Source organism: Gorilla gorilla, chromosome 7 (assembly GCF_029281585.2).
Source record: "Gorilla gorilla gorilla isolate KB3781 chromosome 7, NHGRI_mGorGor1-v2.1_pri, whole genome shotgun sequence".
In the NCBI taxonomy this organism is placed as follows: Eukaryota; Metazoa; Chordata; class Mammalia; order Primates; family Hominidae; genus Gorilla; species Gorilla gorilla.
This window is the reverse complement of record NC_073231.2, coordinates 53,268,205-53,284,068: the sequence shown is the minus strand read 5'-3', so window position 1 is coordinate 53,284,068 and position 15,864 is coordinate 53,268,205. Positions and strand designations below refer to the sequence as shown.

General features: G+C 35.8%; 1 protein-coding gene across 22 annotated transcripts in view; it reads left to right on the top strand.

Annotated features, from left to right (window-relative positions):
• CSPP1 (centrosome and spindle pole associated protein 1) overlaps positions 1–15,864 on the top strand; it is a 133,206-nt gene that overhangs the window by 35,911 nt on the left and 81,431 nt on the right. For 14 of the 22 annotated variants that reach the window (XM_055349457.2, XM_031014016.3, XM_031014015.3 and 11 more), the window contains 4 exons: positions 4,798–4,896; positions 7,743–7,813; positions 13,791–13,884; positions 15,644–15,701. The exons of 3 other annotated variants lie outside the window; for them this stretch is intronic. In XM_055349457.2, the coding sequence (XP_055205432.1) occupies positions 4,798–4,896; positions 7,743–7,813; positions 13,791–13,884; positions 15,644–15,701 (322 nt within the window). The remainder of the gene's footprint in view (positions 1–4,797; positions 4,897–7,742; positions 7,814–13,790; positions 13,885–15,643; positions 15,702–15,864) is intronic. 5 more of the 22 variants (XM_031014017.3, XM_055349465.2, XM_055349467.2 and 2 more) reach the window with 1 other exon arrangement.

Here is a 15,864-nt window from a genome sequence, read left to right as displayed (position 1 = left end):
TGCACAGTTAATTTTCCTTCATTCTTCTAAGTTTTCTTTGTTCTTTTTTTTTTTTTTCCTTTCCTAAAAGTCAGCATCTGGTAAATTCTAGTTTTGGTTTATAATAATTTTTTATTTTTGGTTTCAATTTTTCTCTACCCTATAAACGTTTACTTTTTTTTTCCATATACCATAATTATTAATGAAATATTTCCCCATACTTAAATATGGGAAAGCTAAAACTTTTCTCAGAAAATGATGTTACCTTCCTAAACTCATATCATGAAATCACTGACAGCGTTCTTAATTAACAAGGCGGTTAACACTGTGATTGATAGTTGCATTCTGTGTGTGTATGTGTGTTGTTTATTTATGCATATTTACCAATTCAAGTAAAATTTATCATGTTTTAGGAGCTTTCTAAAGTAGAATGTAATAGCATGTCTTAAGATACTTTGAAATTTATAAGCTCTATTTAAATATAGTAATCCTAGTCTTATTTATTAACTTGAACTGTAGAAGTTAATATTTTACTTTATTATCTTTTACTTTAACCAATGTTAATGAATAAAAGAAGTTTTACTTCTTAATACCCAAAGAAACCAGGTACAGAGTAGATGGGGTTGATAATAGAAAACACTGCTACCAAAGTAAATATAAAAATTGGGAAAGAATGGAAAACAAAGAGAAAAATGATTGTCCACAGTTAACATCTCAGAGTGTTTCATTAGCTTCTTTTTTTTTTTTTTTTTTTAAAGATTAACATGTGTTCATTTTTAGGATAAACTTGGCCTGTACCCTATACCTGGTTTCTTTGGGTATTAAGATTTTTACCTGATCAACTAGAGTTGTTGACTCATGTCTTCAAGGAAATAGGGAGAAAAATATTTTTTTCATTTAAAATACCTTTTTTTTTTTAGTTAGTAGGATGGTGAAACCATTTTGCAGTTATTTTATTCCCTCAATCATATCTGATTTGCATTTCAAAGTTGAGTTCTGTCCCTTTGTGACAAAACCCAACATGTTAAGGTGTGGTAAGTGAACTTATATATTAAAAGCCATAGAATATTTAGATAGATTTTCTATGGCTATACCACCCTGGAATGTGCCTGATCTTGTTTGATGTTGGAAACTAAGTAGGCTTGGACCTGGTTAGTAATTTGGTGGGAGAGTATTTAGATAGATTACTTCTGGGTCACAAGGATAGTCTTAATCTGGTACTCTCACAGTGAAACAGAAAGGGGTTCCAGGGACAAACTGAACCTAAACAGAACCCCTGAACTTTGATTAGAATCAAATGGTTCTTAGACATTTAGTGAGTGCATTACTTTTGGATATTATCATCTGTCTGTTTTCCTTTAATGTTGAGATGATTGAATAGAGATGTAGCCATGGTAAAACCACTGCTGATTCTTACTAGTTGCTTTCTTCAGAGAGGACTTTTTTTCTTCAGAAAAGGTTACAACAATAAATTGTAAGACCCTAAAAGCTGTTTTAAGTGAACTAACAGAGCTAGTTCTGGGTGATTAAATGCTAAATTTATTAGAAATATAAAGGGCACTTTAGTAAATGAAAGAACTGCCATAAAAAATTGTAGGGATATTTTAATAGAGAATAAGGTGGCTAACTTTCCAAACTATAGTTTGTCTTTTCAGCTTAATTTCCCTTCAAGGTTTCTTTTTTTTAGGTCTTACATTGGTAATTTAAAAAAAATTATAAAATCTATATTTGTAAACAGTAATTCTTCCTTGACTTAAAAAAGATAAATAAATCATGTGTCATTTCATAAAATTGAATAGTATCCCTAAGATTTTATTATCTTTTTAGTGAAATGCTTATTTCTGCTCTTTTTTAGCCTCTTAAACATTTTTCGGTCTTGATCTTATAATTATTGGTGACAGAGTGGACTTTTATAATCTTGTTAATGATTTTTTTCTTCAATGAAAGGTATACCTTAGAACATCTTTCATATGTGCTGTTCACTAGGAAATCTTTTGATTTTGCTGTAGATTTTAGCAAAGAGACCTTAACCTTATACATAAATAAAATCATTTCTTAAATTAATTTAGGATGAACTTTGAAAATGACCTCTTGTGTTTATGGTGTTTGCTTTACTATCTATATACACTGAAGAGACTGTAAAAGATTTTTTAGTGTGGATACCTTGGGTGCAGTGGTGGTATAAAGATAAGCTAGAATTATTAATCTAAATATTATCTTCAGAAAACTTAACTAATAATTAAGGATTCCACAAGCCCTATGTTAATTTTAGGAAAAGCTTTTGTATATTTAAGTGGCCTTTAATTCTGGGACCCCAAGTTATGCTTTTAAGAATTTGTAACTTTAAATTTCTATTTAATTTTTTTCTTTTTTTTTTGAGACAGGGTCTTACTCTGTTGCTCAGGCTGGAGTGCAGTGGTACAGTCTTGGCTCACTGCAACCTCTGCCTTCCAGGCTCAAACAGTCCTCCCACTTTAGCCTCCCAAGTAGCTGGGACTATAGGCATGAGCCGCCGTGCCCGGCCTCTGTTAAAAAAATTTGTAATAAAGATTTCTTTATTATTAAAGAATATATATATAAATAAAGATTATTTTTATATGTAATTTTTTTTTGGCATAGATATCTCTTTACTACACCAGTGAATTTACGTTTGTGTTGTGTCATGGGTTCTCAAGAAAACCTCTAGGTTGGGTGATTTGCTAGGAGGATCCATAAAGACTTTGGGTATAGTTGTAGTCGCAGTTATAATTTATTACAGCAAAATGATACAAAGCAAAATCAGCAAAGGTAAAAGGCACATGGAACAAAGTTTGAAGGAAACCAGGCACAAGCTTCCAAGGGTTCTCTCCCAGTGGTATCACACAGGAGATGCTTAATTCCTCCAGCATTGAATTGTAACAATATAAGGAAATGTCTGCCAGGAAAGCGATTAGACACTCGGTGCCCAAGGTTTTTATTGTGGGATGGTTACATAGGCACCCTGTACCTGGCATGTACCAAAATTCCAGACTTCCTGAAGAAAAGCAAATGTTTAGCATAAACTATAGTTTGTGTAAATGGTTTAAGCACAGTGAACTGCTCTTATCAGTTCTGCCAGTGGTTGTAACTCTCCCAAAATCTATATTCCCAGGTGCCAGCCAAGGGTCAACTGTACAGTCAGGATTTTCTGAGGATAGGCAGTCTCAGGCCTGCTCTGTTAACGCTTTTCTGCATTATATATAAATATCCAGTATAATTAAATCTGGTTGCCTGGAAGTGTTAATTACAAATTTGAATTTGAGTTTGTATTTACCTGTTTGTTAAGTGGTAGAAGTAGGGAATGACACTAAACTGATGTGTCATTCACACATCAGAATGTGTGTATGTGATCTGTGATCGATTAAAAAATGGAAGCCATTCATGCGTTATGCCATGTCATAGTTACTAAGATTAAAATTCCAAATAGTGTTTTCTCCACAGATGATATTGACAGTGGCTTGTATGATGGAAACAAGTGAAGAAAGAATTATATATGCTGGTTCTGTGGAGAGTGAGAAGTTTCTTTTTTTTTCCGGAAAATTGCCATTTTTCTTAATCCAATAATGAAATTCACCTAAAATACTGAATACTGCTTTAACAACCATATTTCTTTGTAATAGTCCTCTTGAGAAAGACAATATAGTTGGGTAACTCAACAGCCATGTAAAGAAACTGAAATGCTTATGAAATGCTGATTTTCACGGATGCCGATAAGTGTTGGTGTAAAAAGTCATGTTGGTTTCTATGGTATGAGAAATTAAGCTAAAAATAAAATCAGTGTTTGCCAAATGGAAAAAAGATTGATTGAAAAACATTTTTTCATTATTATTTTCCAAAAAGGTTTTTAAAGAAGAAAATAGAAAACATGCTAATCTTTCTTTTTGTTGTTTATGACCTCGTAAGTAAAGTTAGCTAATCATTTTCTCTGTTTATATTTTCCATTCACCTATCAGTAACATTTATTCTTTCCTGTGATTTACAGTGTTAGCAAATGTCATGTTGTTATATTTGATTTAATTTATTGATAAGACTGCTGCTGTATTTTTAAGTTAAAAAGGTTATGACAGGTCGCGGTGGCTCATGCCTGTAATCCCAGCACTTTGGGAGGCCAAGGCGGGAGATCACAAGGTTAGGAGATCGAGACTATCCTGGCCAACATGGTGAAACCCTGTCTCTACTAAAATACAAAAAATTAGCCAGGTATGGTGGTGCGCGCCTATAGTCCCAGCTACTTGGGAGGCTGAGGCAGGGGAATCACTTGAACCCAGGAGGTGGAGGTTGCAGTGAGCCGAGATTGTGCCACTGCACTCCAGCCTGGCGACACAGCAAGACTCCATCTCAAAAAAAAAAAAAAAAAAAAAGAAGGTTATACGTACAATGAAATAATTCACAGACTCTATGAATTTTGATTTAAAAAATGTTCTCATTTTGAATTTTGACTATAATCTTTGTGGGTGCAGAGACTGTGTCCGAATACCCAGTAGGTGTTCAGTTATTCACTTTTAAATTGAATGATAAAAAAGTGTTAGTATATTTGTAGTTTTAAAAATAAAAATTTATAGCAAGTACATTAAAATAACATAATCTTTTTAGAAAAGATTATTACATTTAAACTCTTAGTGTCTCATTAACCAGCAGATCATACAAATTCTATTTAATTTTATAATGCATTTATAGTAAAACTTCATTATAACACTTTGTTCCTTTTAATGTTGCCAACATCAAATGTAAAAACACCAAACTGTTATAAGAAGGTCCACTGTATGTGGAACATGCTTTATAAGCTAATGTGTTTTTAAGGATGCACAGGAACAGACGAGGGAATGTGCCTCCTATGGAACATGATGGGGATGTTATAGAACAGTCAAACATAAGAATTTCATCTGCTGAAAATAAAAGGTACAGTATGTAATATAAATTCTCCGCTGTAGTCATCACATTGTGAAACAGAATGTGCCTAAAACTGGCTAACTGAAAAAGTAGAAAGATACAGTAAATTAACAGCCTTCCTTCTTAGTGAGAAGTGAATTAAAGGAAAAGGAAGGTGGGGAGGTAGTACTAAATGAAAATTGATAGTACTTTACAGCATTCTTTTAAAGAACAAGTTTTGGTTATAAAGTGTGCCAAGGTGTTCTGAAGAAGTCCCTATCATTACAAAGTATGCAAATTTGTTTGAAATAATAAAAGAAATAAGTATAATTTAATGGACTAAAAATCAACTTAAAATATCTTAGAGTCATGGTGATGCAACTTGACTGGAAATAAATTGAAAATGTGGCCGGGCCTGGTGACTCATGCCTGTAATCCCAGCATTCTGGGAAGCCGATGCAGGTGGATCACTTGAGGTCAGGAGTTCAAGACCAGCCTGGTCTGGCCAACATGGTGAAACCCAGTCTCTACTGAAAATACAAAAAAAAAAAAAAGAAAAAGAAAAGAAAAAATTAGCCAGGCGTGGCAATCCCTATAATCCCTGGTAATCCCTGTAATCCCAGCTACTCGGGAGGCTGAGGCAGGAGAATGGTGTGAGCCCAGGAGGCGGAGCTTGCAGTGAGCCGAGATCGCACCACTGCACTCCAGTCTGGGCAACAGAGCAAGATTCCCTCTCAAAAAAAAAAAAAAAAAAAAAAAAAAAAAAAAAAAAAAAAAATTGGAAATGTTCCTGTGGTGTGAATTTTTCTTTCAAAAGTTTATTTTTGATTTTCAGTTTATCAAGTAGATAGCTTTTATGCCTACTTTGTAAAATTAGTGCTCATATATTTCTGTCATGTTGAAAGGAAATCGTATGTATTTTATATTTATGTTCTCTTTCTACTTACAGTTTTTTATCATTTTGATGGCATTCCTGTGTCGTACATAAGGATAAATGGTTTTGAATCTATAGTATACAGTGAAGATAATGTCATATGTCAAGAAAGATGTCTATTTTTTTCTAAGAAAAGTAATATATAAACACTGCTTGCAATAAGATAATTTGCTGTTTTGTTCTAATTGATTAAGTTTCCTTTGAGGATTTTTTTTCCCTTGTTTCTGTCTTCCAAGAAAGGTTTTTTTTTTTTTCTTTTTTTGAGACAGAGTCTCGCTTTGTTGTCCATGCTGGAGTGCAGTGACATATTATAGCTCACTGAAACCTTGACTTTACAGGCTCAAGTGACCCTCCCACCACAGCCTCTGGAGTAGTTGGGACTACAGGCATGTGCCACTATGCCTGGCTAGTTTTTTAAAAAATTTTTTTGTAGAGTCAGGATCTCCGTTGTCCAGGCTGGTCTTGAACTCCCAAACTCATGGTGGGATTACAGGCATGAGCCATTGCTCATGGCCAGGAAGGAGTGTTTTTAGGGATGATCTTTTCTAAGTGTGTGCATAGATCACTCTTTCTCTTCTTTTTTTTTATTTTTTATTTTTTATTTATTTACGTGCACTTACTTTTTTTCTTTTTCTTTTTCTTCTTTTTTGAGACAGAGTCTCACTCTGTCACCCAGACATGATCTCAGCTCACTGCAATCTCTGCCTCCTGGGTTCAAGTGATTCTCCTGCCTCGGACTCCCGAGTAGCTGGGATTAGAGGCGTGCGTCACCACGCCTGGCTAATTTTTTTGTATTTTTAGTAGTGATGGGATTTCACCATGTTAGCCAGGCTGGTCTCGAACTCCTGACCTCAGGTAATTCGCCCGCCTTGGCCTCCCAAAATGCTGGGATTACAGGCATGAGCCACTGCTCCTGGTCTTACATGCACTTATATATATATTTATTTATATATATAAATATATAAATAAATATATAAACAAATATTATATATATTTTTATATATAAATTTATATATATATAAATATATATATATTTTTTTACTGGGGTAGCTGTTTTTTTATGAAAAAGGATTTTTTTTTTTTTTCGAGACAGAGTCTTGTTCTGTCACCCGGGCTGGAGTACAGTGGCAGGATCTTGGCTCACTGTACCCTCTGCCTTCCAGGTTCGAGTGATTCTCCTACCTCTGCCTCCCAAGTAGCTGGGATTATAGGCGTGCGCCACCATGTCCAGCTAATTTCTGTATTTTTAGTAGAGAAGAGGTTTTACCGTGATAGCCAGGCTGGTCTCAATCTCCAGACCTCAAGCGATCTGCCTTCCTTGGCCTCCCAGGGTGCTGTAATACAGGTGTTAGCCACCACACCCAGCCTGAAAAAGATTTTATTTGAGAACCTATACAGCCAGTGAAGCAAGCTGAATGTTTTTGTTTTTGTTTTTGATATGTGTCTCACTCTTATTGCCCAGGCTGGAGCACAATGATGCTATCTCAGCTCATTGCAACCTCCGCTTCCTGGTTTCAAGTGATTCTCCTGTGTCAGCCTCCTGAGTAGCTGGGATTACAGGCCTCCACCACCGCACTCAGCTAATTTTTTTGTATTTTTTTATTAGAGACGGGGTTTCACCGTGTTGGCCAGGCTGGTTTCCAACTCCTGACCTCAGGCAATCCACCCACGTAGGCCTCCCAAAGTGCTGGAATTACAGGTGTGAGCCACCATGCCTGGCCAAATTATTATTATTTTTTTAAGCCTGAATACATTGGAGTTGCACTGTATAAAGAGATAGAATGCCATGATTTTACCTTAACCTTAAAAATTTGTAAATATTTTAATGTCCATAGTACTTTGAAAGGCTAATAATTCATAGCTACATTTTACTCTAAAATTTTGCTTCCTGAAAATTATCTGGATTTTAATTTACTCTTTTTCTCTGTCTTTTTTTCTTTAGTGCTCCAGACAATGAAACATCCAAATCTGCTAATCAAGATACATGTAGTCCTTTTGCAGGGATGCTCTTTGGTAGGCACAAAACTTCCAACTACTTGGACTTGTATAGAGTGTCTTATAATCCTTTTTTAAGTGAGAACTCAGTGTTGTAATTAATACTATTTTTACTAATAGTAGAAAATATTTGTAAGTGCTTACTTTACACTAGGTACTATTCTAATCATTTAACATATATATAGCTCTGTATTATTTTATTTTGTATTTTTTAAATTTTATGTATCTTTTTATTTTTATTCGTGATGTTCATGAACACATCTATGTATAATTTTAAAGCTAAATTATTTAGTGATGTGCTTTCCGTAGGTGATAATGAAATTATTAGTTTCAGTAATTTTTTTTTTTGCAAAATGAATTGATCATTACCAATCAGTAATGAGCTTTTAATTCCATATTTTATTAGCACTCTGTTGCAGTGTGGCTGTTTCTTATATTCTGCTTTTAAAAAGTATTTTGTTTTATTTATGATAGTTTTTTCCTTAATTCTTCTTTCTAATTTCTTTAGCTAGTACAAAACTGCTGTGTATTTTAGTTTCTTTTCTCCAAATTAAACCTTTCTTTCCTTTGTTCTTTTCATGTAGTTTCTGAGAAGGTGTTTTGTTCAAATCATGATGATGGTCTAAATTTTCTATTTATTGGAAGTCAAGGTCATTGCTGAATATAAGCTTGTTTTGCTATATTACACGTGGCACAATTTAATACCAGAAACTGTGAGGAGAGACTTGTTTCTGGTTTGTACCTTTAAATATGTAATAGAAAGGTCTTTTTGTGAAAACTGTTAGAAAAAAATGAACTGAAATTTGGTTTTAGTAAAGTATATGAAGAAATTAACACTCTAGATTCATTCAACGTAAAAAGTCAGTAAATTAAATACTGGTTTAGAGACATATTATTGCATTATATTGTCAGGTTTTTGTTCCCTTGTGAATGGCTATTGTGAGAAAAATGGCATGCCACCTAGAATTCTAGTGTAATATCTGTAGGTGAAAATTGACCAGTTTAATCAGTACCATGTAAAGGCTATATTCTTTTTGTTTTGTTTTTATTTATTTATTTTATTTTAAAAGGCTATATTCTTATTTTTTTTTTTTTAATTTTGAAATTGAGTTTCGCTCTATCACTGAGGCTGGAGTGCAGGGGCACGATATTGGCTCACTGCAACCTCCACCTCCTGGGTTCAAGCGATTCTTGTGCCTCAGTCTCCTGAGTAGTTGGAATTACAGGCATGTGCCACCATGCCTGGCTAATTTTTGTATTTTTAGTTGAGACGGGGTTTCACCACGTTGGCCAGGCTGGTCTCAAACTCCTGACCTCAAGTGATGTGCCTGCCTTGGCCTCCCAAAGTGCTGAGATTATAGGCGTGAGCCACTGTTCCCGGCCGATGTAGTTTATAAAACATGGTAAAATAAGAGAAATGTCTTTCTGAGCTGAGAGCCTACTGATAAATAATTTTATCAATAAAAGGATTATTGTACCCTGACCTTTTACAGATGAATGGCATGAGTTTATCACTAATGCAGTCCAGGATTTATAGATGAATATTTGGTAAGACAATGGACTCTAACATTTGAAACCGTTAAAGTCATTTAATTCAATGACTTATCTCCTGGTTGATCTTTTCCCCCCCAAAACTATGTTTGTACATACCTATAGGAAACTTATGATTTCCAGAGACAGGACATTCCATCTTCAGATGGCTGTGATTGTTATGATACTCTTATTTCAATTGAACTGAAATTTATCTTCCTATAATTTTGCCCCAAGGATGTCACTTGGGACCTTTTGCTTTATTTAAAAAGTGAGATCGTTGATTTAGTTTAGAGCTAAATAAGAAATGTATTGTGGGGTTTATAAGAGAACCATAGGTAATTTAGAAGTATGTTTTAAAATTTCCAAGCATTTGGGGATTTTCCTTCTGTCTTTTTGTTATTGACTGCTCGTTTAAGCCTCTTATGATCCAAGAATATAATTAGATTAATTTCAGTTATTTCAAGTTTGTTAATTTCTTTGACAAAGTTTTTTTTTTTTTTGGGTGGCTCAGAATATAGTCTGTCTTGGTGAGTGTTTAGTATGTACTTGAAAGAATGTGCATGGTGCAGTTGTTGAGTATAGTAGTTTATAAATGTCATTTAAGGCTGGGTGTGGTGGCTCACACCTGTAATCCCAGCATCTTAGGAGGCTGAAGCAGGAGGATCACTTGATTGAGCCCAAGAGTTTGAGAGCAACCTGGACAACATAGGGAGACCATGTCTCTACAAAAAGTAAAAAATAAAAAAATTAACTGGGTGTGGTGGCATGCACCTGTAGTCCTAGCCATTTAGGAGGCAGAGGTAGGAGGATTGCTTAAGCCTGGGAGGTTGAGGCTGCAGTGAGCCGTGATTGTGCCACTGTACGCCAACTTGGGTGACAGAGTAAGACCCTGTGTCAAAAAAAAAAAAAAAGTTAAGTCAAGTTGGTTCATCGTATGTTCATGTCTTGTATATCCTTAATGAATTTTATCTGCTTCTATTGATTGCTTAGAGAGAAGTGTTGAATTCTCTATCTTGTCCTTCGTGTGAGGCCTGGAGTGCCAGAGAGATTTTTCTTAGTGTTCCTGCACTTTCCCCAGTTTTCAGCAAGACCTTCATGTCCTTGACAGTGAGGGCATCTCTCCCTCCACACTTCCCCCTTCTCCGCAGTATATTGCTGTTGATTGTTACTTGATGCTGGACTGGTCCTGTGCATCTGGGCCTCAGGGATGGGTCTTTCTCAACATTACTGTCCTTGCCCAGGATGATAGCTGAACTCTTCTTTGTGTCTGAGGAGGGTTTTGCATCAGATTTTTCACCAGATTTTTTTGCCCTTCCCCTAACAGTAACAAGTCTTTGCTATATAAGAGTGTGGGATACTGGGTCCAAGCTGATTTTCTGTCCCTTCACCAATAGCTTGCAGCTTTTGCTTTGTATAGTCTGCTTTGAAAGTCTGGAATGTGGGCCATGTTTTGTGCCTGAATGTCACAAAAGTATCTCTTTCAGGTCTTCTGTATTGTTTGATCCCAGTTTTTCTAGTGAACATTTGAAAATTGCATTCAGGCAGCAACTCCAGTGGGTCAAGTCTGGGCATGGTTTACTGAACAGATCGTTTGCTAATGGTCTCAAAAGGCTATAATCAAGGTATCCGCCAGGCTGCCTTTTAACCGGAGGCTTGAGTGGGGCAGAATCTGCCTCTAAGCTAATTCAGGTTGTTGGCAAAATTCATTTCTTTGTGGCTGTATGACTGAGGGTCCTGGCTTCTTACTGGATACCCACTGGAGGCTGCCCACAGTTCCTAGTGGCCATCTGCTGTTCTTGCCATGTAGGCTTCCTCACCATGGTTACTCACTTTATGCCAGCAAGAAGAATCTCTAAATTCAGAGAGGGCCCAGTCCTTCTTCTAAGGGCTTTCACCTGATTATATCAGGTCCACCTAAGATAATCTCCCTTTTAATTACTTCAAAATTAGTTGATTTGGTACCTTAGTTACATCTGCAAATATTTTTCCATCCTTCCATATTCTATTCTATACAAGTAAGTTACAGGTCCTACCCATTCTCAAGGGGAGGGAATTATACAGGGATTCAGCTGGGAGCAGGGAACATAGTAGCCATCTTTAAAATATTTTGCCTACCATTGTCGCATTTCTCTGTTACTAATGTTGCAATCTCACACATGCTCCTTAATGTAGCAGTTTCTCATTGTCTGAACTAGTACCCCAGGTTCTTTGTCCCATGTCTGAGAAAATTAAGAAACATAGACACAAAGGTGGGGTTGGAGTGAAAGTTTAATAAGTGAAAGAAAAAAAGCTCTCTACAGGAAAGAGGGGAGTCCAAGTGGATGGCGGGGTTACAGCTGAATTAAAAAGCTTTTGTAAGAAACTCTTCATCTCTGTAGGAGTTTGAGTATCTTCTTTTATCAGTAAAGCTGTCTGTGCTACTCCCGTTATCTTATACAGCTGTGGGTACGTCTTTAGGCAAGCAGAAATCGGCTTGTCTTGTTTGTATAACTGTGGGTTTGTTTTAGATAAGTCACCCCCGCCCCATCCCCATGCAAGTTCCCACCATGAATATGCCTAAACTGGGGTGGAAACTTTTTCCTGGGAGTTCACTAATTAGACAAAGAACAAAGAACTCTGTGCTAGACCCTGTTTGCTTATCTGTCCAGGTGCAGTCTGAGGTTTTTTTTTTTTCCCCAGGTTGTTTTATTTTTGCCTGTTGCTGTGACTTTTCAAGCAGGCTGCTTCTGCAGTCTGAATTTTTTCCCAAATGATTTTTCCTTTCCTTCTCCCTCACTAAAGACCAACTTGATCTAAGTTCAGTTTTAAGCTTAGCTAAGGACCTCTAGAGTAGCTTTCCTTTCAGAGAATAGTTTAGTCTTACTACTACAGAGTGACCTTTCTGACATGTTCCCTGAGAGACCACCAAGAACAGAGCTGGCTGGAGCTTGAATTTTGCTCCTTTGTTTCAGGTCTGAGAATTGTTCAGTTTATATCCTTCTTAGTTTGTTGCCAGGCCAAATGGAATTTCACTCTGTGAATGCACAAACTAGCACACTGCAAAGTCTGAAGGGACCTCCTATGGATTTCTGGAGCTCTTTTTATGCTTCCTATTGGATCTTTGCTCCATAACTTCTAGCCATTTTAGTCTTCCTGAATTTTGCTCTTTATCTACTCAATTTAGCTCAGTTTCCTGGCCCTCTTTGGGTTCTCTTTACCTCTTTACCTGTATCTGTGGTCTGGAAATTTCATTTGGGCAGAAATTGGGTGATTATAGGGCTCACCTCAATTACAATTCTGCACTACCTATTGTCCAGTATCTGGAAAACAATTATTTTGTGTATTTTGCGCAGTTTTCTAGTGTTTCTGTTGTTGTTGTTGTTGTTGTTTATTTGTTTTTTAAACTGTGAGGTTAAGTCTTGTGCTTGGTTATTCTATCATGGTCAGAAGTGAAATGGGAATATTTACTTTTGTTATAAAACACAGTTATTAACCTTAATGTAATTTATGTTGCCTCTATGGGAGCTTCACTTTTGCTGACATCTATGCTTAATGGACAAACTGAGATGCTGTGTGCCCACTGATGGTTGGAGACCAATAATGAAGGCAGTACAGAAATTGCTGTTTCAGTTGCATTCTTGATACCCTGTGATTTTTGTAGTGTTCCAGATCTTGCATATTTAGATTAAGAGGTTATTTTGTGGCATTAACATATGCAGTAATAATAATCTTCTCTGCATTCAAAATTTTTGATTAACTGGATTTTTGTATAAGGAATACCAGGGTGAGAGGTTTGTATTTTTTCCTGTAGAATTGAGGTTTTTTGAGCAGAGTGCCAGTTTGATTAGTGTATTTTATGACAGTTAATATTACATAGTGTACTGGATCTATTGGAGAAGGGAGAAGGGAGTTGGGAAGACTGGTAATTAGTTAGGAAGTTATTGCTGCAATCCAGGTTAGATGTAGAGAGGACTTATCCAAGGTTAATGGCTCTGAGAATAGAAAGGAGGGGGCCTCATGTGAAGTGAATAGAAGGGGACAAGCAATCCAAGTTATAGTGAGATTTTGAGGCTCCAGTATTGGGCCATTAGTAGAAAATGAAGAGGGGCAGTTGGTTTTGAGATGCTCGTTTGCGATTGAAATGTTAAATTTATAAGACTTACGGAAGATATTAATGGAAATATTATTTAGATTGTTAGAAAAATGGGGTTGGGATAAGAACATTCTGTTATTTAGGAAAATTTTTGACTAATGGTAGAGGCATGGGCATGATTACTGTATCTTGTGTTTGACACATAGTAGGTACCCATTAATTACAAAAGAAATTGAAGAAGGACTGATTCATGTGATTTTTTTCCTTCTGTATTTCTTGCATATTAGTAATTATATGATACAATTAAGATGGAGTTTTTAAGGACTTAACTTTCTAATTGCATACGATGCTTAAGAGTTAAGATTGTATTTTTCTCATACCACTATCTAGGAGGTGAAGATCGAGAACTTATTCAGAGAAGGAAAGAGAAATACAGACTAGAACTGTTGGAACAAATGGCTGAGCAACAGAGGAACAAGAGACGGTAATGAAAGGTTTGCATTTGAAAGAGATATTTTGAGTTTAAAGTGCATTTGTGTAAAATGACATGATGGTTAAATAAGGGGTTGTCGTTCTAATATGATGTTTGATTTGTAAATCACTTATATTTTCATCTCTACATGCTAAATCAACAAGGAGAATAAATACTAAGAGAGTTTTTTATTTTTTTGGTCATAAGTAGCAAGTGAGAGTATTTATATATTCTGTAATAGCCCTTTTACTTCCCTCATTGATTTCTTCAGTTTTTGATTTAAGGTAGCATTTAATGTTATAGATATGCCCATTGGATTATCCCATATATAGTAACAAATATAAAAGTATTTTTTGCCATATGAAATGGTATGCACACACACATACACGCAAAAAAAATTGTATCCTATAAATTTAACATTTCCATCCCAAATGAGCATCTCAAAACCAACTGTCCCTCTTCATTTTCTATTGATAGCCCAATAATGGAACCTCAAAATCTCACTATGACTTGGATTCCTTGTCCTCTCATATTCACTTCATATGAGGCCCCCTCCTTCTTTCTATTCTCAGAGCCATTAATGTTGGATGAGTCCTCTCTACGTCTGACCTGGTTTGCAGCAATAGCTTCCTAACTAATAACTAGTCTTCCCAACTCCCTTCTCCCTGCTCCAGTAGATCCAGCACACTGTGTAATATTAACTGTCAAAAAATACACTAATCAAACTGGCACCCTGCTCAAAAATCTTCAGTGGCTTCCTCAATTCTACAGGAATGGTAAATCACAAGTATTTATGTTGTACATAGGTATCATTGTTTGTAGTCTTTCTTGTTGAAATACCTATGAGATATTATAGTTTAAAATTAGGAATAGAGTTTAAAATTAGAAATTTTAAATATAGCTTAAAATTAGAAATTATAAATATAGATTAAAATTAGAAATTACAGTAGCTCACGCCTGTAATCCCAGCACTTTCGGAGGCCGAGGTGGGCGGATCACGAGGTCAGGAGATCGAGACCATCCTGGCTAACACGGTGAAACCCTGTCTCTACTAAAAATACAAAAAATTAGCCGGGCGTGGTGGCACACGCCTGTGGTCCCAGCTATTCGGGAGGCTGAGGCAGGAGAATTGCTTGAACCTGGGAGGCGGAGTTTGCAGTGAGCTGAGATAACGCCAGTGCATTCCAGCCTAGGCGACAGGGTGAGACTCTTGACTAAACAACAACAAAAACAACAACAAAATTAGGAATAGATACCTCGTTTTGAGAGAATTTGAGACCTGTTATCTCTTAGTTTTTGCCTTTTTCCCTCTATCTCAGAGGAAGCCAATATCTACTGTTTGATGTTAGCTATCTTTAACATCATTTTTTAAAAAACCCTATTATTAGGAAGTATGGTAGATATATTTAAATTTTTACCCTTCCTTTTGCTAACTGAAAATATATGTGTACCCTAAAAGAGGTTTTTTGTTTTACAAGGTAAAGATTTTATTTTTGTGTTTTATTTTGTGTGAATTAGTCTTTGAAATACTCTAGGCATTGGCTTAGAGATACATAGTCTAAGTTAGTTACATGTGAATTCTAGTTTACTTTGTATCAAGTAAAAAAATTTGGCTTTCAGTATTATTTAAGGCTGTAATGTCAGTTAAAGGAATTATTTGTTTTTGTAGATGTAGTGCATAGACTTTGTGTATAAGCTTCTTTCAGTGATGATTTATAATTTTGATAGTTTACTATATCTTTTTAATATGTAAAACTTTAATTTTGTTTAGAGAAAAAGATTTAGAACTCAGGGTTGCAGCGTCTGGAGCACAAGACCCTGAGAAATCGGTAAGGGTTTCTGGCATCTTTTAATGTTTAATCTTTCATCAAATGATCCTCAAATGTGGTGGCAGGTGGGGATAGAGAATATCGGGAGAAAAAGAGAGTAGACCAATTTGAACAGTAATAAAATTAACTAAATTCAGTTCTCATAAAGTGTAAATTCTCTTAA